At 39.7% G+C, this 23,576-nt stretch overlaps 1 protein-coding gene across 3 annotated transcripts in view; it reads left to right on the top strand.

The window, feature by feature from the left end:
• The window catches only part of ZNF550 (zinc finger protein 550), a 44,172-nt gene that overhangs the window by 3,527 nt on the left and 17,069 nt on the right, over window positions 1-23,576 (top strand). Inside the window, exons 3-4 of one of the 3 annotated variants that reach the window (XM_063089546.1) lie at window positions 7,143-8,337; window positions 8,674-9,624. In XM_063089546.1, coding sequence (XP_062945616.1) covers window positions 7,143-8,337; window positions 8,674-9,067 — 1,589 coding nt within the window. In that variant the 3' untranslated portion in view covers window positions 9,068-9,624. Of the gene's footprint in view, window positions 1-7,142; window positions 9,625-23,576 lie in introns of those variants that run through there. The other 2 variants (XM_063089545.1, XM_063089548.1) reach the window with 2 other exon arrangements.

The following is a 23,576-nucleotide window of genomic DNA, read 5'->3' as shown; positions in this document are numbered from 1 at the left end:
AATGGTCTCAGAGGAGGCCTGCCCCTGTGAGTGACAATTAAGGGAAGCTATGACATCTGTGTTGTTTTCAAATCATACCGGGAACCTGTCCTGTGTCTTCAGTGTTTTGGTGCAAGTACCCGTGGACACAGCTCATTTTTACCTTTTCTCCCCCATACTTGACACTTAGCTGATTCGTCATTTCAACTGTGATTTCCAGCCCCTGACAGCCCCAAACTTTCTGGTCTCTGTACATCACTTGTTCCTGTTCGTAGCCTCCTCTGCAATGTTCTCTGAAACTGACCCACTCTTAATGTGTTGTGTGCTCATTATCATTAAATATTCCTGAACACTTGCTACTCAGTTCCAGTTGGATTTTCCTAGGCCTGGACACAACCCACCTTCTGCACAGCGTGCACATGTCACCAGCAGATGAGGTCTTGCTGAAGACCATTAGCAGAGGAGTGGGTTGGAGACCCTGCCTCTCCTCCCTGAGCTGCACCCCATCCTTATGTCCTTCATCTGATGAGGCCTCCCTATTTTGTGATCTTTATGGGTCTAATACTGCCAAGCATCCCCTTTTTCAACCTGTCCTCAGTTCTCTCATCCTCAGAATAGCCTATGGACTCGGATTCCTCATTGTATGTTTGACAGGGCTTGCTATTCCCTGTTTTAAAATATACCTGCAGGAATTTAATTTATGGAGATCACTGAATGCCAACATGGGGAGATTAACAACATTGAGAGAATGATTTGTTACTTACATTTCCAAGAGGAGGCGTATGTCCGGCAGAACTATATGCAGAAGCACCAGATGGTCAGGAGGCAGAAGCAGGAGTAAGGGGAAAACATTAGGCCCCAGCCTGTATTGGGGGTTTTTACAATTAAGGCAGCACAGAGTAAACACTGTAGGATTGGTTAGCTTGAATAATTTGGTGGGCTTTGGGCACAGGTGCTGGCCTTAGTTGTCTGGTACCTGGCTGCATGGTGTTTAGCGCAGAGGAATATTTCCTCCTAGAGTGTATGAGCCACCTAGAAAATGTGGTTTGAACTATGGGCCCTGGATTGGTTAGTCTGCAGCTGACCAGTGTGTTCCTGGCCAAGCCCTTCGCTATCTCTAAGAACTGGCTAAACTTGGGAGCAGCAGTCTCTTCCCCAGCCACAAAGTTTTTTAAAATGTCAAACATCCTCATGGTTTAAAAAAAAAAAAGTCAAAACAATATACAGAAAATGTAAAACATGATTAATACAATTGGTCCTCTGCTGTTTTGACATCATATTAAGGAAAACTGGGGGTGATGATAGGAGAATTTTAGGAAGTAGAACATAAATTTCCTTAAACAGAATACATTTAATTATGAGAGTAAGAAAGGAGGAAGTAATAGGTAGAAGTCTTTATAAGACAGCCCTTAACTAAGTTTTCTATTTATATGCCATTAGCCAAGAAAACATATCTGAAATTTTGGGGTCATCTCTAACAATATCTTGCTGGAGTTGAAAGTGTTTTAAATATGTACTCTCTGGTCAAGGTGGCAGATCAGGCAGTTATGTTGTCGAAGGATGTGATCTGATAATTTCGTAGTGTGTGTAAAGATCAGTAGCATTGTGTGTAACCACAAAGAAAGAGTGGTTATAGTGGTCTGGCAAGTTTTTACGACACCAGCAACCAGTTCTCCAACTTTCCAGACACCAAATGGTGGTTCTACATTTCAATTCAATCCTGACTCTATCTACATGGAGTTAGTAACAGATCCTGTGAGTTAAAGGGCTCAGTCCCAAAAGACTGTCCCCACTTCAAATACTAGCCACACATAGGATGCCCAGGCTACCCCATTTCTGCCCAGCCAACTACAAATTCAGGGGTTCCCATAGCCCCCCTCAGGTTCCATAATTTCCAATAACAGCTCACAGAACTTGAAAAAGTACTTTACTATTACCAGTTTATTATAAAGGATACAACTCAGGAACTGCCAAATGGAAGAGATACATAGGGGAAGGTATGGGCGTGGGGTGCAGGGAGCTTCCATGCTCTCTCCAGGTGTTCCACCTTCCCAGCACCTCAGTGTGCTCCCCAGAAGCTCTCCCTGTGCCCTCTCATGTAGGGGTTTTTATGGAGGTCTCATTGCATAGGCATCATTGATTAAATCATCACCCATAGGTAGTTAACTCAATCTTCAGCCCCTCTCCCCTCCTCAGACACCCAGGTGGTGCTGAAAGTTCCAACCCTCTACTCAGGCCTGATCTTTTTGAGGATCAGTCCCCAGTTTGAAGTTATCAGAGGCTTCAGCAACTGGTTATCTCATTAGCCTACAAAAGACACTCTTATCATTGTGAAGATTCCAATGGTTTTGTGAGCTGTGTGCCAGAAACCAGAGACAAAGAATGAATATTTATTTTTTATTCTTAGGGAGAGATTTAGGGCAGGAGATCATGGTGAAAAGGCAGAGAAGATAGTAGGAGAGGGCACTGGGGAGTAAGTGGTCCTCTTTTCAAAGGTGATGGAGACAGGTGCCTCCTGGGTAAAGTATAACCTCTATTAATTTTTAGAATGACACAGATATTAGTAACCTACCAGATTTTCCTTTAGGCATGTAAATGTAAGGGTGTTTCTCTTGATAGAGAACAAGGAATATACCAGGATCATCAGCTAAACAGACAGCAATCTCAGAAATGTAATAGAATCTCTAATATTAAATAAAGAAAAATTGTTCTATTTGTGCCTTAAGAGAGGCATTGTTACTGGGGGAAATGTGTTAGTGTCCAGGATGAAGTTGTCTTCATTGGTGAAGTCTTCTGCTGGGGTCACGTCATCTGAAGCAGTGCCATTTCCAGCAGTGAACTTCTGAGCCAGGGCAATGATGTCAGGAGTATGGGAGTGAGGTATCCTTTTTAAGTGGATCCCCATTCAGGTTGATATGAATCTCAGCATTTGCCATGTTTGGTTGAAAAAGTGGCTTTCTTGGAGGGTTTTAGTCTCTGGATTGTAAACTAATGAGAACACCCAGACCAGTAGTAATAAGACCAATAGTCTCAAGAATGGTGCATCTGCACTTGAGAAGATTTTGTTTTTGGTTTTGGTGTAAGTTTAAGTTCACATGCATTCCATATCAGATGAGCAGCTGCCTGGCCTGTGAGACAATCTGGTTAATAGTTCCAGGAGAGTGTGTGCCCTCAGTCTGGCCTCTGGCCTTATGGGATCAGAGCAAGATCTAAATTAATAAAGATAGGTTAAGGCCTGGGGCAAGATAGAGACTCATTTAGGGGTCTTTGTGCCTGGCTGGAATTTATAAAGAGTTGTTTGAGGAGACCACATGTCTCTTGGTTAGACTGGTTATTTTGAACCTATTAGAAACATTAAAGTTCTATTGAATGCCTCTTCTAGGAGCCCAGCATTGTGTAACTTGAAAAGTGAAATGTGAGTCTTAGTTACTAAAATATCTGTAACTCCGAAGGGAATAAGGAATATCTTGACAAGGCCTTGTTTGTGGTCCTAGTATATGTAGGGATATGTGTGATTTTGATTTATATTTTATGCATCTGTGAGGCAAGAGATAGGCAGGGTTTTGTATCCTGAAAGGGACAATTTTTAGCTAGTGTCCCAATCATTTATAATAAATGTGAAGATGGTACCACTTGTTGGCCACGGCATCCAGATGACTAATGTGTAGACAGTGTATGTTACTTGGGTCCCATTCTTTACTAGGGACATCCCGGCTAAGGGATGGAAAGTGGCAATATTCCACTGAGCTCCATCCTGTCTGGTGATTAGAAGTGCCCTCTGTTTAGTTCACGGACTCCCATTGCATCTTACGCAGTTAATCTCAAGGGACACCCCAAGTAGCCAAGGGTCTCAGGGAGGGGTGACCTGCTCCAACATTGTGGCATCTGGCAAGAAACTGAGGACAGGGAGGCCACTCCCTCCTGCAGGTAGAATGTGACAGAGGGCCCAGCTTGATTCCATCCTGTCCGAAGGAGATCTCAGTAAGGCTGCTGAGCTTCTGGGGTGCTGTTTTCATGACCCAAAGCATAATGGGCAGCTGGGTATGGAGAGTCACAGGTTCAGGGCCTGTGAGAGCCTCTATTTTCCGGAGAACCCAGTAGGAAGCCAGTCATTTGTTTCAGTTGTGTATAGTACAAATTCAAGAGGGTCGGCCAGTTTCCTGCATCACATGTCCCTAGGCAACGTATATCTGTTATAGGTGGTTCAGGAATTCCAGGAGGCACAAGAAGAGGTTGTCAAAGCCTCTGAAGTCCTCAGAAGGAGTTTCTGAGAGCACTAATAGGAATGCCTGTTAATTTCAATTTGGATGTAAAATTTGCAAATGAGGAATATGTTGCCACCAGAACCCACTAAGGACTAAAAGATTTTGGATTTGTATGCCTTTAGTGAGTATGTCAAATGAATTTCCTAGGAGGAAGGTGTCATTAATGTAATGTCATACCTCTACTTCTGGAGCAAGGTGGGTATATTAGTCCGTTTTCAGTTGCTTGTAACAGAAGTACCTGAAACTGGGTAATTTATAAAGAAATTAAATTTATTTCTTACAGTTTTGGAGGCTGGGAAATCCAAGGGCCAGGGCGCACATCTGATGAGGGCCTTCTTCCTGGTGGGAGTTCTGCATAGAGTCCTGTATCACACAGTGAGAATGGCATGAGCGAGAGAGTTAATGTGCTCACTTGCTCTCCTTGTAAAGCCATCAGAACCACTCCCTGATAACACATTAAACCATTAACCTATTACTCCATGAATGTATTAATCCATTCACAAGGGGACAGTCCTCATGATCCAATCACCTCTCAAAAGCCCCACCTTTTAACACTGCCATAGTCTGATTTATCACCCTCTTAACACTGTTACAATGGAAATCAAGCTTCAGTGAGTTTTTGGGGGACATTCAATCCATAAGAGTAGGTGTGAAGTGAAGATCTTGTCTGCAGAGAATGTATTCAATGGCAAAATCCTCGAGACTCCCCACAGGTAGCCAGAAAAGGTGTATTGTGTCTCATAGTAGGTAAAGGCAAACTGCAACTGAGAGGGTGTTGAAATAAACACTAAACAGAACATGTTAGCCAAATCTATAATAGCAAAGTATTTAGCAGTTGCTGATTGGATAGAGGTTGAGATTTTAATAGTATTGATATTGGGTACAGGGACCCTAATGTATGGGACCACAGCATTAAGGTTGTACTAATCTACCATGATGCTCCTTTTAATTTTTTCAGGTTTAAGAACGGGCACAACTGGGCTGTCAGATGGAGAAGCAGCATCATTAGTTTCTTCTTCCCTCCCTCCCCCCCCCCTTTTTTTTCTTGTTTTTTTCTTTGTTTTTTGTTCTTTGTCGTTTGGGGTGTTTCCTTTATAAGCTCCTGGTGGTTAGGAGTGGCCTCTGTTGGAAGTAGAAGCCTCCCTTTCAAAGGTGTCCCAATCAGCTTTAAAGTGCCTGGGGTCCACGTGCTAGAGAACAATGGTGGCCTCAGCTTTATTTTTTTTAATTATTAGTTTTGTGACAGTTCGGCTTGAAGGAGAAGACTCTTAGCATGTCAACAGACAGCAGTACTTAAGTGTGCCCAAGCATGGTAACCAGGAGATTTACCATCTCTAATGAGCTGAGAAACTTTCTCAGGTGTCTTAAGAGGAGCTGGAACAAATGTTTTTTCTCCCTTTTCCTGTTTTTCATTAAACATTCGGCCACAAGTTTCCAAGGATGGGATCCCTTCTAATCTACCAGGTTGGAGATGAGCTGTAATAGCACAAAGGCAGGCAACAACAAAGAGATTTTCCTTTTAAACAACATTTTCACTTTTTGGGTCACATGTTTTTCCATGGGGAGGGTGCTCTGCACTTGGCAGGCAGTAAATTGGGATGGGTCTATGGTTTGTTTGAAACCACATCAGTACATTGACCCCCTGGGACTGCAGTGTCCCAGTTGTTAGACTTTCAGTCATGATTCCAAGTGGAGTGTCAACTAGGGACCTTATTTACCCAGACTGTCATCATCCGTTAAGGTAGAGAATAGGTTGAAAAGTCAATGGGGAATGTCACCTGGGGTTCAGTGTCTGGCCTCCAGCCCTCCGTGGTGCCCATTCCCATCATGGCACTGCCTGTTCAGTCGATCAGACTCATCCCCGGTAATTTTTAATTATATTCAGTGACTCCTCTCCTTGCTTCCTTTGGAGACTTCTTCCAGTAGCCTAACCAGTCGGCCTTATTGCTCTCTGGAAATACACCAGAAACTCATCCTACTCTTACCATAAGGCACCCAGAAATACAGTGGCCCAGAGACACACGGTTGCATGCAGCACTTATGCCCAGGAACACACTGAGCACATGCAGTACCTGCCCTACGCTAAGACCTTGGGTCAGTCTGCAGTTCAGGTTGGAAAACCAAAACAAGAAAAGAAAGACACAGCAAAAAGTGGTACCAGCCAAAGCACAAGCACACCTATAGCCAGCAATGACTTCTAAGGCAGAACATGCTGACTGGAACAATGAGGTACTAAGCACAGAGTAGTCCAGAGAAAAGCCTTTGCAGTGGAACACTGAGTTGCTCTGCTCGCTGTACCAGTTGTTTCAACCTGTACTTGTGGGATTTCAACTTGTAGAGGTGACTTAGTGCTGACATGGAGAGGTGAATGCCACTGAAAGAAGAATTTATTACTTAGATTTCTGAGAGAAGGGCACACTGTGTCATGCAGGGCAACATGGGGAAGCACAGGGTGGTCAAGAGGCAGAAGTGAGGGCAACGGGAAAACATTAGGCCATAGCCATTACTGGCATTTCTGTGGGAAAGGTGGGGAAGGGTAAACAACTTAGAACTGATTGGTTGGAATAATTTAGGTAGGCTTTGGCAGAGAGGACTAGCCTTAGTTGTCTGGCTCCTGGCCCTAGGATGGTTAGGGAGACAAATATTTCCTCCTTGAGTGTACAAGCCACAAAAATATGGTTTGGAGGCTTGAGATTGATTGATTAGCATATGAACTGCATGCTCCCATTTGAGCCCTTTGCTATCTCGTAAGAATTGTCTAACCCTGGGAAGGGCAGTCTCCCTGGCCAGCAACATTTTTTTAAGATGTTAAAACATCATACAGAAAAATTTTAAAGCATGGTTAATATATTCCCACCATGGTCAGCGTGCATTTCATCAGTATTTCTCTTCTTTCAGTTTGTTGTCAAGGAACAGAAGATGAAGAGACACCTTCAGAACAGAGTGTTTCTTTAGAAGGAGTGGCACAGGTTAGGACTTTAAAGGCAGGTCTGTCCACCCGGAAGACTCAGCCCTGTGAGATGTGTGTCCCAATCCTGAAAGACATTTTGCATCTGGGTGATCAACGTAGACAGAAGCCATACTTTGCTGGGACATGTGCAAACCTTCACCAGGACCAGAAGCATTGCAGTGCAGAATATCCATTAAAAAGAGATGTGGATTGGGCTTCCTTTGTGAAGAGCTACATATTCCATGTGTCAGGGAATCCCTTCTTCTGCAGGAAGATTGGAAAGGACTTCCTGGCCAAGTGGGGCCTTCTTCAGCACCAGGTCATTCCCAAAGGTGAGAAGTCAAACAAAATCACCAAGTGTGGGGAGGCCTTTCACTGTGGAAAGCATCATTACAAGTCAGGTGAATACAGAAAAGTTTCTAGCCACAAACATACTCTTGTTCAGCACCAAAGAATCTGTACTGGAAAAAGGGTTTATGATTCTAGCAAATGTGGAAAAGCCTTCTGTGACAAATACTCACTTGTTCCATTCCAGAGAGTCCACACTGGAGAAAGGCCTTATGAGTGCAGTGAATGTGGAAAATCTTTTAGCCAAAAAGCCACCCTTACTATACACCAGAGAGTTCATACTGGAGAAAGGCCATATAAGTGTGGAGAATGTGAGAAATCTTTTAGTCAAAGTTCCAACCTCATTGAACACTGCAGAATTCACAGTGGAGAAAGGCCTTATGAGTGTGGGGAATGTGGGAAAGCCTTTGGGTGTAAATCCAATCTTGTTCGGCACCAGAGAACTCACACAGGAGAAAGGCCCTATCAGTGCGGCGAATGTGGGAAATTCTTTAGACAAAGTTTCAGCCTCGTTGAACACCAGAGAATTCATACTACATTAAGGCCTTATGAGTGTGGCCAATGTGAGAAATCCTTTAGTCAAAAAGCCACCCTCATTATACATCAGAGAGTTCACACTGGAGAAAGGCCATATAAGTGTGGAGAATGTGGAAAATCCTTTAGTCAAAGCTCCAATCTTATTGAACATTGCAGAATTCACACTGGAGAAAGGCCATATGAGTGTGGGGAATGTGGAAAATCCTTTAGCCAGAGAACCACTCTCATTAGACACCAGAGAATTCACACTGGAGAAAGGCCTTATGAGTGTGGTGTATGTGGGAAGTTCTTTAGACAAAACTTCAGCCTCATTGAACACCGTAGAATTCACACTACAGCAAAGATTTATGAGTGTGGCCAGTGTGGAAAATCATTTAGCCAAAGGGCCACCCTTATTAGGCACCAAAGAGTTCACACTGGTGAAAGGCCTTATGAGTGTGGGGAATGTGGGAAAGCCTTTGGGTACAAATCCAAACTTGATCGACATCAGAGAACTCACACTGGAGAAAGACCTTATGAGTGCGGTGAATGTGGGAAATTCTTTAGGCAAAGCTACAGTCTCATTGAACACCAGAGAATTCACACTAGAACAAGGCCTTATGAGTGTGGCCAGTGTGGGAAATCCTTTAGCCGAAGAGCTGCCTTCATTAAACACCAGAGAGTTCATACTGGAGAAAGGCCTTATAAGTGTGGAGAATGTGGAAAATCCTTTAGTCGAAGCACTAGCCTTATTCAGCACTGCAGAATTCACACTGGAGAAAGGCCTTATGAGTGTGACCAATGTGGGAAATCCTTTAGACAGAAGTCTGTTCTCATTCAACATCAAGTAGTTCACACTGGAGAAAGACCCTATGAATGTGGCAAATGTGGAAAATCTTTTAGCCAACGCTCAAGCTTTTTTCAACACCAAAAGTGTCACACCATGGAGCGGCCTCATAAAGGCAGCAAATATGGGAAATCCTTCAGCCCAAGGTCCAATGTTGTTTAGCACCAGAAAGTCCATGCTTAAGGCCTTCCAACTGCACGGGATGTGCTGTCTCTGTTCAGCACTAGAGAGCCTTTGTAAGGGAGCCGTCTGCCTGAAGTTGAACCAAGCACCGAGAGGGGTGAAATTCTCCATGAGTTCCAAGCATGTGTGGGACTTACAGGAGCTACTTGCACTTTCTGAACCATCTGGGGGCCTTGCCAGAGTTAAGTCACTTCCACATTCTCTTGTAGAAGCCATGTCCTCTCACACCTTGCACAGTGTGCATTGGTCACCCTGACATGCTGAGGCAAAGCAGATGTCTGCTTTCCTTGTTCTCTGGTAGAAATCTTGATTGGCCTGAGCCCTTAGAGCAACTTTATTCTGTTTTCTGACAAGTATGCTGTGAATCTGACTGTTTTGGCTAAGAGGACCTAGTCAGAGTTCAGCTGGTGACTTGTGGGAAAGGTTTACCTTTATAGAAATTCTTGGTCTCATATGACCTGTGTGGTTGATGTTACACAGACTCTAAGTCATTAACTGGCAACTTCTTGTATGGCATTGCTCTTGTGTGTGCACTAATAAAGGCCTTATTGTTTTGTCTTCTTTTAATCAAGGGGTTCTCTAGTCACTACTTTGGTGGGTGGAATGTAGAATTGGGCTCTGTATGAAAGGTTGGACAGCTTTTATGGGGCCCTTACTTTGTGTGCCTCAGTAGGGATACTATAATGGCAGAGAGTAGTTCTCATTCCATTTTGCTTAATTTTCATTGTTATCCAAGACTTCCAATGAAATAATGCATGCAGGGCTTTGTGGTCCTAGTTTTTGGCCTTGACGCCTCCATCTTTTTTTTTTTTTTTTTGAAACCAGAGGTCACCCTGAAGAGGGGTCAATTGTTATGATTACATCCAGTGCTTCTTGGAATAGCCTGAATGGTTTTGTTTGTTTGTTTCTTGTTGTTCCCACATGATGTCACATAATGTCCAGCTCTGTTGAGAGGAAGATTTTCATGAAGTTCTGCAAAGAGCCATGTGCCCTGATATACATAATTCTGTAGGCTAGTGTCATTGGTAACAGTAGGGGAGTCAGGTGTGAACCATAATTGGTACAGAAATGGTGTAATTGGTAGGGAGTGGAGCAGTCTGCAGCAAGCCAGATAAATGTGCTTCTTATAAAAGTGCATCCAGGGCTGGCCCCATGGCTCACTCGGGAGAGTGCAGCGCTGGTGGCGCTGAGCCTGCGGGTTTGGATCCTATATAGGGATGGCCGGTGCACTCACTGGTTGAGCGTAGTGCAGACGACACCAGGCCAAGGGTTACGATCCCCTTACCGGTAAAAAAAAAAACAAAAAAACATCCAAATTCCAGTGACTATGGCTCTGATCAATCATGGTACCTCCAAATCTGTGTATGTGTTGTAGTTGAGGTCAGCATCAGAGAAAATATTCTTAGGGTTTTGCAGATTCCCATTGTCTTTCTGCAAATGTTTACCTGAAGTCCAGATGCTATACAGGCAAAAAAACAAAGATAGAATGGCTTGTGTTGTGCAGGGGTATGGATTGTTTTGGTCCAGCAAATGTTCCTGTTGTCTTAGATTAAAATGAGGAAGGAGATAGTGGGATCAGCATGGGGTTGCCAAACCTTCTGGTTTCTGAAAAGTGGGAGATCCCAAGTTTTTATTTTTTATTTTGCACCATTAAAAAAAATTATTGAGATAAAATTAACATGCAATGACACATACGTATTTAAAGGTGTACAATATGAAAAGTTTTGTCATACACATAAACTCATGAAGCCATTATAATCTTGATAACGAACATATCCATGATTTGTCTCGTGCCCTTTTATAATCTCCCTGCCTTCCCCAGGCCTGGATAACTTTCTTTCATAGTGGATTAGTTTGTATAATTTAGAGCTTTGTATGAATGGAATAAAACTACATTTTGGGGGGTGTTTTTCATGATGGATAATTATTTTTAGATTCATTAATGTTGCTTATAATTGATTCTTTTTATTGCTAAGTAATATTCTGTCCTGTGGATATGCCACTATTTGTTTATCCATTCATCTGTTAATAGGCATTTGGTTGTTTCCAATTTGGGACTGTTACAAATAAAACTACAATGAACATAGGCATATAACCTATGGAAATATATTTTGCTTCTCTTGCTAATACTTCAGATTAGGTGAATGTTTCACTTTTTAAGAAACTGCCAAACTGTGATCTAAACTGGTTGTATTCATTGCAATCCCAACAACAGTATATGAGCATCCCTGTTCTTCCACAAGCCATACGTACTTGGTGCAGTCTTTTAAACTGTATTATTAAGTGTGTAATGTCATCTCACTGTGGTTTTGTGTTTCTCTGATATTTCATGATGTTGAACATTTTTTTTACTTATTTGCCACCTGTTTCTTCCTTTATAAAACATGTTAATACCATTACTCTATTTTCAATGGATATTGGATGATATTCTCCTTTTCATTAAAATACAAGGCATATGTATAACAAAGACATGTTAGAACTTCACTCATTCTTCAGTCATGTGAGTGACTTCTTTACTAAATGGAATAATTGTCTTTGAATCCTGTATGAATATTCTCTCAACTTTTTCCTGCTATTCATGGTGTTAACAGCCTAGACACTATATATTTTTAAACCTAATCTACATTATTAACATGTTCTTCATCATGTTCTTAAGTCTAGCCATCCAATAAAGCAAATAAACCCTGGTTTTAATGTTTGTCAGTTTCCCTGGTTCAAATGTTTTCACCATGACCAATTTCAAGCTGCCAACATGATGACACTGAACACGGAGTTGGGAAGAGATGGGCAGTAGCACACCATTACATTCTATTTCCACCATGTTGTTACAGTAGCCAGAAATATGAGTAAAACATAGTAAAATAATTAGGAGTGACAATTTTTTAGTATTCATTACCTTTGCTTTTCAAAATAGCTTTATTGAAGTGTAATTGTTTCCACAATAAAATGTGCGTGCATGTGTGTGTGTGTGTGAGTTTGGATGTGTTGTCCCTGCCAAACTCATATGGAAATCTGATCCTCAATATGTCAGTCTTAGGAGTTGTTTCAGCCAGGGGGGTGGATCCCTCATGAATAGATTAATGCTCTCCTTGGGGGTGGGGGCCTGAGTGAGTTCTCGCTCTTTTAGTTCCTGTGAGAGCTGGTTGTTTAAAAGACCCTGGCACCTCCCCTCTCTCTCTCTCTCTTCCTCTCACCATGTGATTTGTTTGTATCTGCCAGCTGCCTGCCACTTTCCGCCATGAATAGAAGCAGCCTGAGGTCCCTACCAGACACAGCTGTCCTAGAATGATAAGCCAAATAAATAAATCTCTGTTCTTTATATATTACCCAGTCTCGGGTATTCTGTTATAGCATCACAAAACAGACTAAGACAGTATATGTATTGGCAGTTGGCTGGTACAGGGATCAAACCCTGGATCTTTGTGTAATCAGCACCACACTCTAACTACCTGAGTTAATTAGCCAGCCCAAATTTTGCATATTTAATATGTACAGTTTGTGTTTTGATACATGCTTCCTAAACCCTTAAATCCAAAAATTCCCTCTGCCTTTTTGATCCATCCCTCTTAACATAATGATTCAAGGACATATTCTACCCTTCGTAATTGATATTTTAAAATATATGCACAAATGGGAAGGAATGTGTTATGCTGCTCCATGAACCCTTCCCCAATATTTCATCATTATTGATCATTTCATGGTGGTTCTTGTTTCATCTGTCCCCCATGCATATTACTGCATTGTTTCACTTATATTCCTGACACTGTCATTTAGTGCCTAATCTTTTCAGGGTACATTTCCAAAACATAAGGGATTTTTCATTTCCTAATAACTTTATCAAACAAAATATTTGAGGCATCATAAATTATGTGGACAGTGCTTAGTTTTCTCAATTTTCTCAAAATTGTGTTCTTTAATATATTCAGATTCAAAATGTACCTGTATGACTTTTAATAGCTGTGTCTGGTAAATTTCTACTAACCTACGGGTTCTACTTGGGTTTTTTAACTCTGTTTGTTGAAGTTGCTGAATTATTTTTCTATCAGAATTTGCCAGTTTCAGGATTTGTTTTTTTGCATCCCCCTGAAGCTGTTTAACATGCTGATCCTTCCCCCATATTTCCTGCACACTGCATATTAATGAGATGGGTGGTTGAAGTCTAGTCCTATGGTTAAGTGTGTAGTAGTGACACACCGGGAAAGTACACAGTGTTACAGTGTGACTTGCTAGTACACCCCAGCCCAGCCTGGAAACAAAACATTTCAGGTACCATATGTTCCAGGTGTCTAAAATAGAGTGGAAGTGTGTGGTTCTGTGTGTGACAGTTTCTCTGTAGCACAGCTTAAAGATAAATATGTATCTCAGGAACCCTGTGTGAGAGTGTGTGAAACTGACATACCTCAACATAGCATGGACTTACACATACATGCATACACCACATCCACAGCAGGAAACAAGTGTGACAGACGTGAGACACAACTAGCATGTGCAAAGCACACCAGGGACCTGTGAGACAGGACAGAGGTGCTGACACACCACAGCAGTTGTGGCCACACACACACACAAATACTACACAGAGATTTGTGAGACAGACATGTTATAGGGATGCCCCAGAGTCTGATGCGTGGGTCACATACAGACACTATATTGCTGTTGCTGTAGCAAGCTCTGAATATCTAAACTTGGCTTGTTCTCATTTGGGTGATCTTCATGTATTTCCACAACACACACACTCACAGACACACAATTGCACAGTCTCTATATACTGAGTGTGACAATGCAGGCACAACCTGGCTGAGAGAAAACAACTTCATCATCATCCTGCATGTTGATAATGTGTTGATGAGGGTCACAGCAGGTGCTCACTTTGGCCTAAGTGGAGGGTCAGTGTAGGATGATCAAATGGAAGTTCATGAGGATATGAGAGGAGTTAACCAGACAGACCCGGTAACAAAAAGCAGGACCCAGGAATAGCTTCCTGCATGGGAGTCTTTTACCTTAGTCAGAATTACATTATGTCCAAAGGCCACGTCCACCTCCTCTGAGCCCTACACAGAACTCAACCCTCAGGAGGCTTCAGTGATTTGAGCCTGGGTTTCTCTGCACCTTTCCCAGTGATGGAGCAACGGAGTCTAATCTCATCCAATAGCCAAAGGGATACTCACTCTCTCTGACTTTTCAGGCATTGGTGACCTTAAATGATATGACCATGACCTTCTCGTAGGAGAAATGAGAGCATGTGGAACTGGCCCAGAAGACTGAGGAACTGTGGGCTTCTGTTCTTGCTGGATAAGGCCTCATCTCTCTCTTATGTGGCTTCCTCCTTGATTCCACACTCTTGCTCATGCTTGGCTGGTAAGCAAGTCCTCATGAGCCTTTCTCCTTCTACCCATAGCCCCTGGCCCCTGGTCTCACATTCTTTTGCCTGGTCATTTTGTTATTGCGTCATGAATCACTGGACAAGAATCATAGTCCTTCTTAAGGTGAACCCTCACCCCAGTGCCCAGAACATTCTGTCCTCAATCTCAATTATTCTAGAATCAGAGGAAAGAAGCTCATCATCCCAGCCTGGTTGAATCAAGTGTCCTCACAGCTTGGCAGTGTTGTGGATGACGGGCTGCTCTTAGAGAAGGAGCTGAGTCAGGCAGGCCACCAAGTATCTTCCAAATCAAAATAATTCAGATAAAAAGGACCCCAGTGTGTGCACAATCATCCCTTGTTTCCCGAGGCCTAGGCTTTGCTTCTCCACTGTTCCAGGAGATGATTTTAGAGGGTGTACAACATTTCATCAAATGGCACAAGAGGACGCCCCGAGAAAGTCAATCTTTTTTTCCTTCTCTTTATCTTCAAAATGTTTTCAAGAGGAAGTCAAGGTTCAGTGCTTTGGTGGTTGATGCCCCCCAACTATCACCAATTTCTCTTTTAAATGAGGGAGCATCTTCAGACTGAAAACCCTCAGCAGGCACCATGGGCTTACCGGGATTTACAGCATTGTTTCCATTTCATTGCTGTGTTTGCAGGGCCATTTTCTATTTGTGGCAAACCAAAATGGTCTTCCCATTTACCAAAGCAATGCAATGTATTCTTTTAGAATAAATCTATTTAAGGTAAATAAAAACTGGGTCCATTTAAATTGAAACCAGCAGTAACAATGACCACAGCTAATGTCCTCTGATATTGACCGCATGTCAGATCTGTTCCAGGTAATGTCCCTGACCATTCATTTAATCCTCATCACATTCTTGTCCTCTCAAAGTAAAAAATACACCAGTGCTGTGAGTCCCTCATAAAGCTTTACTCACTCAATTTATAAGATGCTTCTTTATTGAGAGGTGCCATCTTTTGCCTTCTTTAGTGGTCAATGTCCCTTCTTTTTTTGGAATGTGGGTAGGAACAGATGATAGTTGATATCTGTGAAATATCCTTATTAGATCAAATCCTCATGTGGGCTTTCCAATTTTTTAACTTTTTAGTTCTTTATGAAATGTCTATTTCTGGAAATCGTCAAATCATCCCCTCCCATAGGTTTCTGTTCCATGGGTTAAATCCTCTCACTCACGTTCCCCCCTCACCGCCACATCCCACATTCTCCAAGGCTGCCACAGCCATGCAGGCTGAGTCATTTCCTCTTCAGTGTAGCACCCAGGAATGAAATTTATGTATGCATTCTCCTGTAGAAGGCTTTTTCAAGTTATTGGTGTCTACAGACATTACTTCTATACATGTAACTGCCATGTTTTCTGATGTATATAAACAACTTTCTCTATTGAATATATCAAGATAGGAATTTATTTTTGACAAGTACCACATTATTAAATAAACTTTGATGCCAGGATGTTCCTCAAAATAAATTTTACCAATCCTGACACCAAATAGTAGTTTATGAGATGTACTAATTTCTATACTGTTAGAATATTTGACAATGTCAGGCTTACTGAGTTTTGCCAATCTGTTGAGTTTTGTTTTAATTTACAACTGATTGCAGGTAAAGTTAAACATGATTTTTATTTGCATATTCTTGAGTTGATGTATTTTCCTTATTTGTTTGTAAGAGTTACTTTTAAACCCTGATACTATCTTCTTAACTCTGTGGCTTTTAATTTCAATTTTAATGATATTTTCTGAGGAACAGAGGCGCCTCATTTTAATGTGGTTAGATTTAGCTTTAAACTCTTTATTGCGAAGCATTTTATGTCTGGCTTAAGAAATCCTTTCTAGATAGTCTACAAATGGATTCTGTTCCACAGCCTTTTAAGCCCCGTTTAATCCTTATCCATCTGAAATTAATATTTGTGCATGATGTCAAGTGTAGGTCTAGATCTTACGGTTGAATATCCCAGCATGCCAGAATAATATATTTGTGGTTTTCTTGTTTTCTGTTTCTTTTGTTGTTGGTGTTTTGGCAGCCAGCCAGGATGGGGTTCCGAACCCTTGACCTCGTGTTACCAACACTGCACTGTAACCAAATGAGCTAACCGGCCAGCCCATAGAATAATAGATTTAACAACTGCCATTTTCCGATGCTCTGTGACATCACCAGCAGCGACCCCAATGATCTACATATACCTGTGATGCTATATGAGTTCTGTCGTCTGTTCTGTTGGTGTTTCACTGGTCAGGCCCCTGTTTTTTCTCCATCATTCTCTCTTCCCACTGTCATCACCCACCCACTTCCACTAGCACCAGCCTCCTTTCTTTTCCCAAAACAGGACAGACAGCTCTAGCATTAGGGCCTTTCTTCTGCCTAGAACTTATTCCTCTAGAAAACTACAGCCTCAGTTCCGGGCTTCTTTCAACTGTTTGCTCATCTGCCCTGTTATTCCTTATTCTGCTCTGTCATTTTACCCTTCACTCTCCCACCCACTTCTTGGCAACCCTTAACCTCTCTCTTTTCCACAGTTCGTATCACATCCTAGCATGCTGTGCTATGTAATTTGCTATTTCTTCTTTCTGTTTCCTGTCTCTCTTCCTTGAATTGTGTTATGGACAGAAGGTCTGTGCCCTCTCCCTCAAATTCATCTGTTGAAGCCCTAACCCCCAATGTAATGGTATTTGAAGGTGGGGTCTTTGGGAGGTAGGTTTAGATGAGGTCATGAGAGTGGGTCACCCATGATGGTATCAGTGCCCTTATAAGAAGAGGAAGAGACCAGAGCTTGCTCTCTCTCTGCCATAAGAGGACACAGCGAGGTGATATCTGCAAGCCAGGAAGAGCACATAACCAGGAACTGAATTAGCCAGCACTTTGATCTTAGACTTCCCAGTCTTGAAACCATGAGCAATAAATGTTTGTTGTTTAAGCCACTCACTCTATGATATTTTGTTATAGCGGCCTGAACAAAGACAAATACAGCATAAACTCTATGAGGGCAGCAGTCATTGTCTCTCGTTTCCTGGTGTGTTCAGGGAACTACAATAGTGCCTGAAATCCAGTGGGTGCTCATTGAACATTTGTTAAGCAGTGAATAAACATGAAGACCCTAATTCCCTGTTCTTTTTTTACCCCGATGACAACTGTTTCTCAGTACCTTCCTTCTCCTAGTAGGTATCATTCAGTGTTTCAAGAACGAAAAAAATTGCATTGTGGAGACAAAACTTTCACAGTGGCCCAGGTCTCAGTCTAGACATGTGCTGAGCTTCATCCTCTTATTCGCTCTCTAGTTTTTTAATAATTTTCACATTTCACAATTTTTTCTCCCATAGATAATCTCAACTCCCCTTGTAGAAACTATCACTGCATTTACAGGTGAGATGACAATCATTTCCCAGCAAGGAAATAACCTCATGGTGTCCCAAATGTTTTTATTTGGGATAAGATGCCCCCTTGGCACATGTGTTGTGATTGTGATTGTGGCAGCCACTGTCACTGCAGGAAAAAGCATTTGGTAAGTGGCTCTTCAGATAAGTCTAACATTTAAAAATGAGTCTATCAGGAAATTGAGTTAAAAATATGACATGGAAAAAAGCAGTTGGGCTTGCTGGGTTTGGAACACAAACACTGAGATGTATCTATGTAGGGAAGAATTGTGGGGGGTGGGGGGTGTAGGGGACAGAGGCAGAACACCACGTTGTCTACCTGCTTCAGGACCTCCCGACATCCCTCATCCATTTCCCCTGTCTTGGCGCTGGCTGAACTAGTTTCTTTCTTGTCCCTTGACCACCCATACTGAGGCCCACAAAATGCACTCTAAACCTGTGATCTACATATAGTTGAAGAGCCATAAGATAATGCTTACTTGTTGCCAGCTACTGAAAGCATACTCTTTGTGACATTGCGGTGTGTGCATTCAAGTTTTTCCTTGGATTTCTGCTCTGCTGAATGGAGTCTACAATATATTGTCACCAAATCTTTCTGTGATGGGATGCAAATTTTAAACCTTTATAACCCCTACAGAGATTTATGAAGATCATGAAACTGTGTTTAATCATTGCAGACTTCGTAAGCAGGTATAAGCAACACCTTTGCTACTCAAAGTACAAATGTTTACTTGACATCTAACCAGATTAAGGTCCTTTGATGTCCTAATCTTCTGAGGCAGCTTTTACACTGTTACCCTTACAGTCCCTCAGATCTTCCTACCCATTATTTAGGGTTATACCATAATAGTCCTCCTTCTTCCCAATCAGCAGTCATAAACGGTTTTATTTCAAGAAATCCAATTCTGAGCATCTGGGATGGGTATTTTCTTTTTCTTTAACTTAATTTAATTTAATTTTTAAAAAAAAGTTTTATTGAATCAAAATTGATTATACATATTTTTGGGGTTCAACATTGAGATATGTTGATCAAATCAATATTACTAGCGTACATATTATTACAAATCATAATTATTCTTTATGCCCCTTGTTCAATCTCTCCCCATCTTGTTCCTGATAAGATGCTGTACTTAATTAATATCTGAATTGATTCTTCTTTGAACCCTGTAACCAGAAGAAAGTTATGGGCCTTTATTTCACCTGGAATAGCAGGTGCTAAGGAGAAGGAAAAATCTATAACCATGGCTGAGCAGTTTCATGATTTGAAGAGATGCTGCAGAGAATACCACTTTGTTTCTTCTCACTCCAAGTAAATTTATCTACTTGCTTTGAGTTTTTGTTGTTCCAGCTGGAGAGAAACCATTTGGTGTTAATTGGATGGCTGCATGCAGACATTTGAGACCCATTGAGAAAGTACAGCATACCAGGGAGACTACTATGATGACTATCAGGGGGGTAATTCCAAGTGTTTGGACTATGCTCCTTAGCCAGGGTCCCCATTAGCCAAACCAACTAAAATAAACAAAACAAAACAAAACAATCAAAGGTTAATGGCTAGAACAAACTATAAACTAGGTCTCTAAGTCCAGAGGGAAGTCAGTCAAGACGTCTAGATTTGAGCTCAAAGAATATTTTCCTGGTTTGCAATTTGAATGTCTTTGATTACAGCATTGAATGTTTCAGTGAACTCTGAGTCACCCACACATCAGAAATCATACAATTTCTGGAACCCATATTAATACCATATATCCATATAACTCAAAGAAGATTAATCATTTTTATTTGATAATGTTGCTGACACAAATTTAGCTTATCAAATGAGCCTAATTAGTTTAATATCCTTCTTTTTAGAAGAAGAGAAAACAGATTCTTTTCAGATATTTCAGGGGCTCATCTGGAAAATCTCAAAATTAATTTGAGGTCAAGAAAAATAATTAATTTAGTATTTGATTTTGGTAAGTTTGTAAAAAATATCAGAGGTTTCAAACATTTGATCGAAATAGGATCGCAGGTTATTATGAAACAATACCAAAGTGACAAAAGATTTCAAAGGCAAATACAAGAATTTACAGAGTTGTAGAAAAAACCTTAGCTCTTTTAACAGAGATAACTCAGTTTCTTAAGTAATCAAAGACCTGGTAAAAGACAACATGAAACACAGGAAATTACTTTGATAAGACACAAAATCTTTGTTTTCTAGGCAGATTGCTTAAAAGGTAAAGAAAACCTTTCACAGTCTCTTAGTACTCCAAGATAACATTATTTTAAAGGAGAAGACCAAATTCTACTTTTGCATCAGTGTATTTTTGATATTAAGGCTCATTTTTGAAACCCTTATAATAAATGCATTCAATTTTTGTCAGTTTGACCACACCGGATTCTCTCTGTTGCCCATTCTTTTACTAATTTTCTATATTCACTCAGTTTTTCTTTCTTCATTCATTTATTCTGAAAAAACTTTAAATAACTCCAAACTAGACAAAATTACTCTTTCCTCAACAACAAGAAAAAATATCCTTATACTTTATACGTATATCTAAAACATCTTACTTTCCTCGTACACGTTGCATACAGTTATTCCCTTATTATTTCTATTATTTTTAATTAAATATATTAATTATAATTTTTGACTCTTAGTAACCTTAATTTCTAGTGAAAAGCAGTAAGCATTGTGAACTGTCTGTCACACCAGTATTCTGTAGAAAATCACCATTTTAAAACTTCTATACACATATGTTTCCTCATAATACAATTTTTTAATGTGGCACAAGACATATTTACTAACAGATCCAAATATCTTTAGTTCTTCTGTAATAAAAAGCCAAAAGCATATAAGCTTCAACTTATGTTCAGTCATTAAAGTTTCAGCACTTTATCTTATTTACAAATGGACCAAACATTATTTTATAATGGTCTACATCATCAATAAATATCTATTATTGTAAGGATTTTTGAAATTATTTTTAAGTGGATATATTTTATAGAACATTATTGTTATTGAAAAATTCACTTATAAACTTTTATCCCACTAACATCCATTTAATTCACTTGTTCTTAACAATTATGCTTGGATTACTCATGAAAATTATATGAGACAGTAGACAAAGCTAGCCATTATCTCGTTATTTCCCTATTAAGTATTTTAACAGTACATGCGTGTCAGACAGTCATCACAGAAGCAAGAACTCTAAAAAGTTAAATACATGTTTTTTGGCTGAGAAATCAGAAGACACGGCTGTTTTTATTAAACCAACAATATTAAACTATTCTTATTTACCAAATATTTATCTAAATCATGTGAACTGAAAATAATTTGTATTAGTTCCTATATTTCCAAGAGTTTAAGGAATAGTTAATTCATATAAGCACATATTTTTCTTTAAGCCAATTAATTAGAGCTCCTTTAAGGGATTTTATAAATTAATCTGGTAATACCATCTGGAGGTAGAAAAATATGTATACACACATATATATAAACACACAGACAGAGGCAGATCTTACAGTTTTTATTTTTAATTTTAGTCACGCGTCAATAAAACATACTAATACAAACCCACTGATTTATCTCCACCTATATTTTTATCCAAATTGTATTTCTGAAAAGAAATGGGACAAGTTAAGTTTACATAGCTAAAGCTTTTTTACTAATATTTGTGGAAAAGACTTAATTTTTATATGCCCATTTCCAAATAGTTTTCCCCTTTTTAAACAGAAAATCCAAGCTTCCTAACAAAGATTCTGAAATTTTGAGGTTTCATCCAAGTGTCTGTCTATATTGGTTCAGCTGTATGAAGGAGAAAATCCAGACAGTGTCTTTCAAAAATGTGAGAAGTTTTGGGTCTCCAGGAGCGATCGAGTCAAAGGACTTGACCTTTGACAGTCTTTATCTAGAACAACCTTTCTGATCATTGCCCTAAGAGATTATTAGCCAAGTTTTTCATGTCATCTCTGCCTTCTGGCTTTTCAAATTTCTTCATACTGGGCTGCAACCCTGTAATAAAATTATAGAAATTGGCTATATGTGATATGGGAAAAACAGAATTCCAGTATAAATTTATTTCTCTTTGCCTGATCATTTGTGAAACAAACATTATTTATACATAAATGAATTCCTTATTTCAGTTACTGCTTGCAAATATGTATCACCAGCTTTGGGGGGGTTGGGTGGGGAGACAATTTATCAAACTACTTTTATGTTTGAAATATTTACATTTTAATTTAATTATTAATTATTTTTATTCCTTTATATGTATTTTTAAAAGGTTTTCTTTAGGTTTGTGATCTACTTAATAAAATTTCTTAAGCCAAATTTATAAAATTATACTCTGATATTTTACAAAAAATACTTTATTCTACACTGCATCTCTTAACCATATGTATGATTTAAGGTAGATGTTTAACTTTGTTTTATAAAGTAAATTTCTAAAAATAAATAAATACCATGTATAGGGCAAACTTGAAAATTCACTTTTATCACATACGAGACTTAAGTCTCCTCTGACCTCTAGATTTCTCTCCTTCAATTTTTATTGTAGTTATTGATAAGGAATCTTAATCATTCCTGTAGTAAAATTTCCACATTCTAATTTGACTAATTTCATCCATTAGATGATGTTAGCATGTTTTTCTCCCCTCCATATATTCTGTACATTGTTAATTGGAGGGAAAGGTTTAGTAGATTTAGAGTCAAATTTTGGCAAAGACCTTGCATACTCGCTGGTCTGAACTTCTCATTGAGTCACACTGAGATACCCTATTGTCTGTTTATTATTTAATAAAACATGTTTATTATTTAATAAAACCTGACGCATTTCCAATTTTTAATTTTAGTTAAATTTTAAAGTAATATTTATTGGTCCCACCTAAAACCATTTTCATAGCGAAATGATCAGCTTTCATCAACTAATGTTAAAAACATTTTTTCCTGTGCTTGTGACACTTCAATGCAATTAAATTAGGGTTTCCTATTATTCTACTTTTTTTTTTGTTTTAACTCAGAGAAACGTTGTTACTCTTCATTTATCCGACTAATATAATCTTGTTATTTAAAATTATGTTAAGAATTTTAATGAAATTTTATAATTTTTATGACAGATTATGTATTTTATAAAAATGTTTTATATTTTATCCATATATAATCCCTGGATTTATATTTCATTTTCAGATGTGTATAGTAGGATACTAGCTTCAGAGGGTCTGACTGAGTCTAGGGTGGAGCAGGTTTGTACCATTCTCACAAGTTTCCAGGTAATGTTGATATTGCTGGTACGGGAACCACACTTTAGGGACCACTGACCTATTCCATTTTTATAAAAATGCACCTATTCTGTAAAAATTTATTGTGTCCATGTTTATGTTCTATTCTGTGAGAGGCTTTTCATTTCATTAACTCACTTCTCCCAATATTTATAACCAGAAAATGGGGTGGTATCATTTACATAAAACAAACATAGCTGGCTGGCTGGTTGGCTCGGTTGGTTACAGAGCAGTGTTATAACATCAAGGTCTATACCTGCTAGCCATCAAAAAAAAAAAAAAAAGAAAGAAAGAAAGAAAACAAAAACACAAAAGCTTTTGTAATTAGCAAACCTAGATCATCAAGAAATGGTTGCACACTCTAACGCTTGGATCATTTTGCAGTGCAATTCATACATAGATATTTATGAATGAGTAATTCTATATGAAAATATATCTTAGATTAAATAACAGTAAGGGAATAAAGTAAAGCTATATA

This window comes from Cynocephalus volans, chromosome 3 (genome assembly GCF_027409185.1).
Source record: "Cynocephalus volans isolate mCynVol1 chromosome 3, mCynVol1.pri, whole genome shotgun sequence".
Classification (NCBI taxonomy): Eukaryota; Metazoa; Chordata; class Mammalia; order Dermoptera; family Cynocephalidae; genus Cynocephalus; species Cynocephalus volans.
This window is presented reverse-complemented; position numbering and strand designations above follow the sequence as displayed.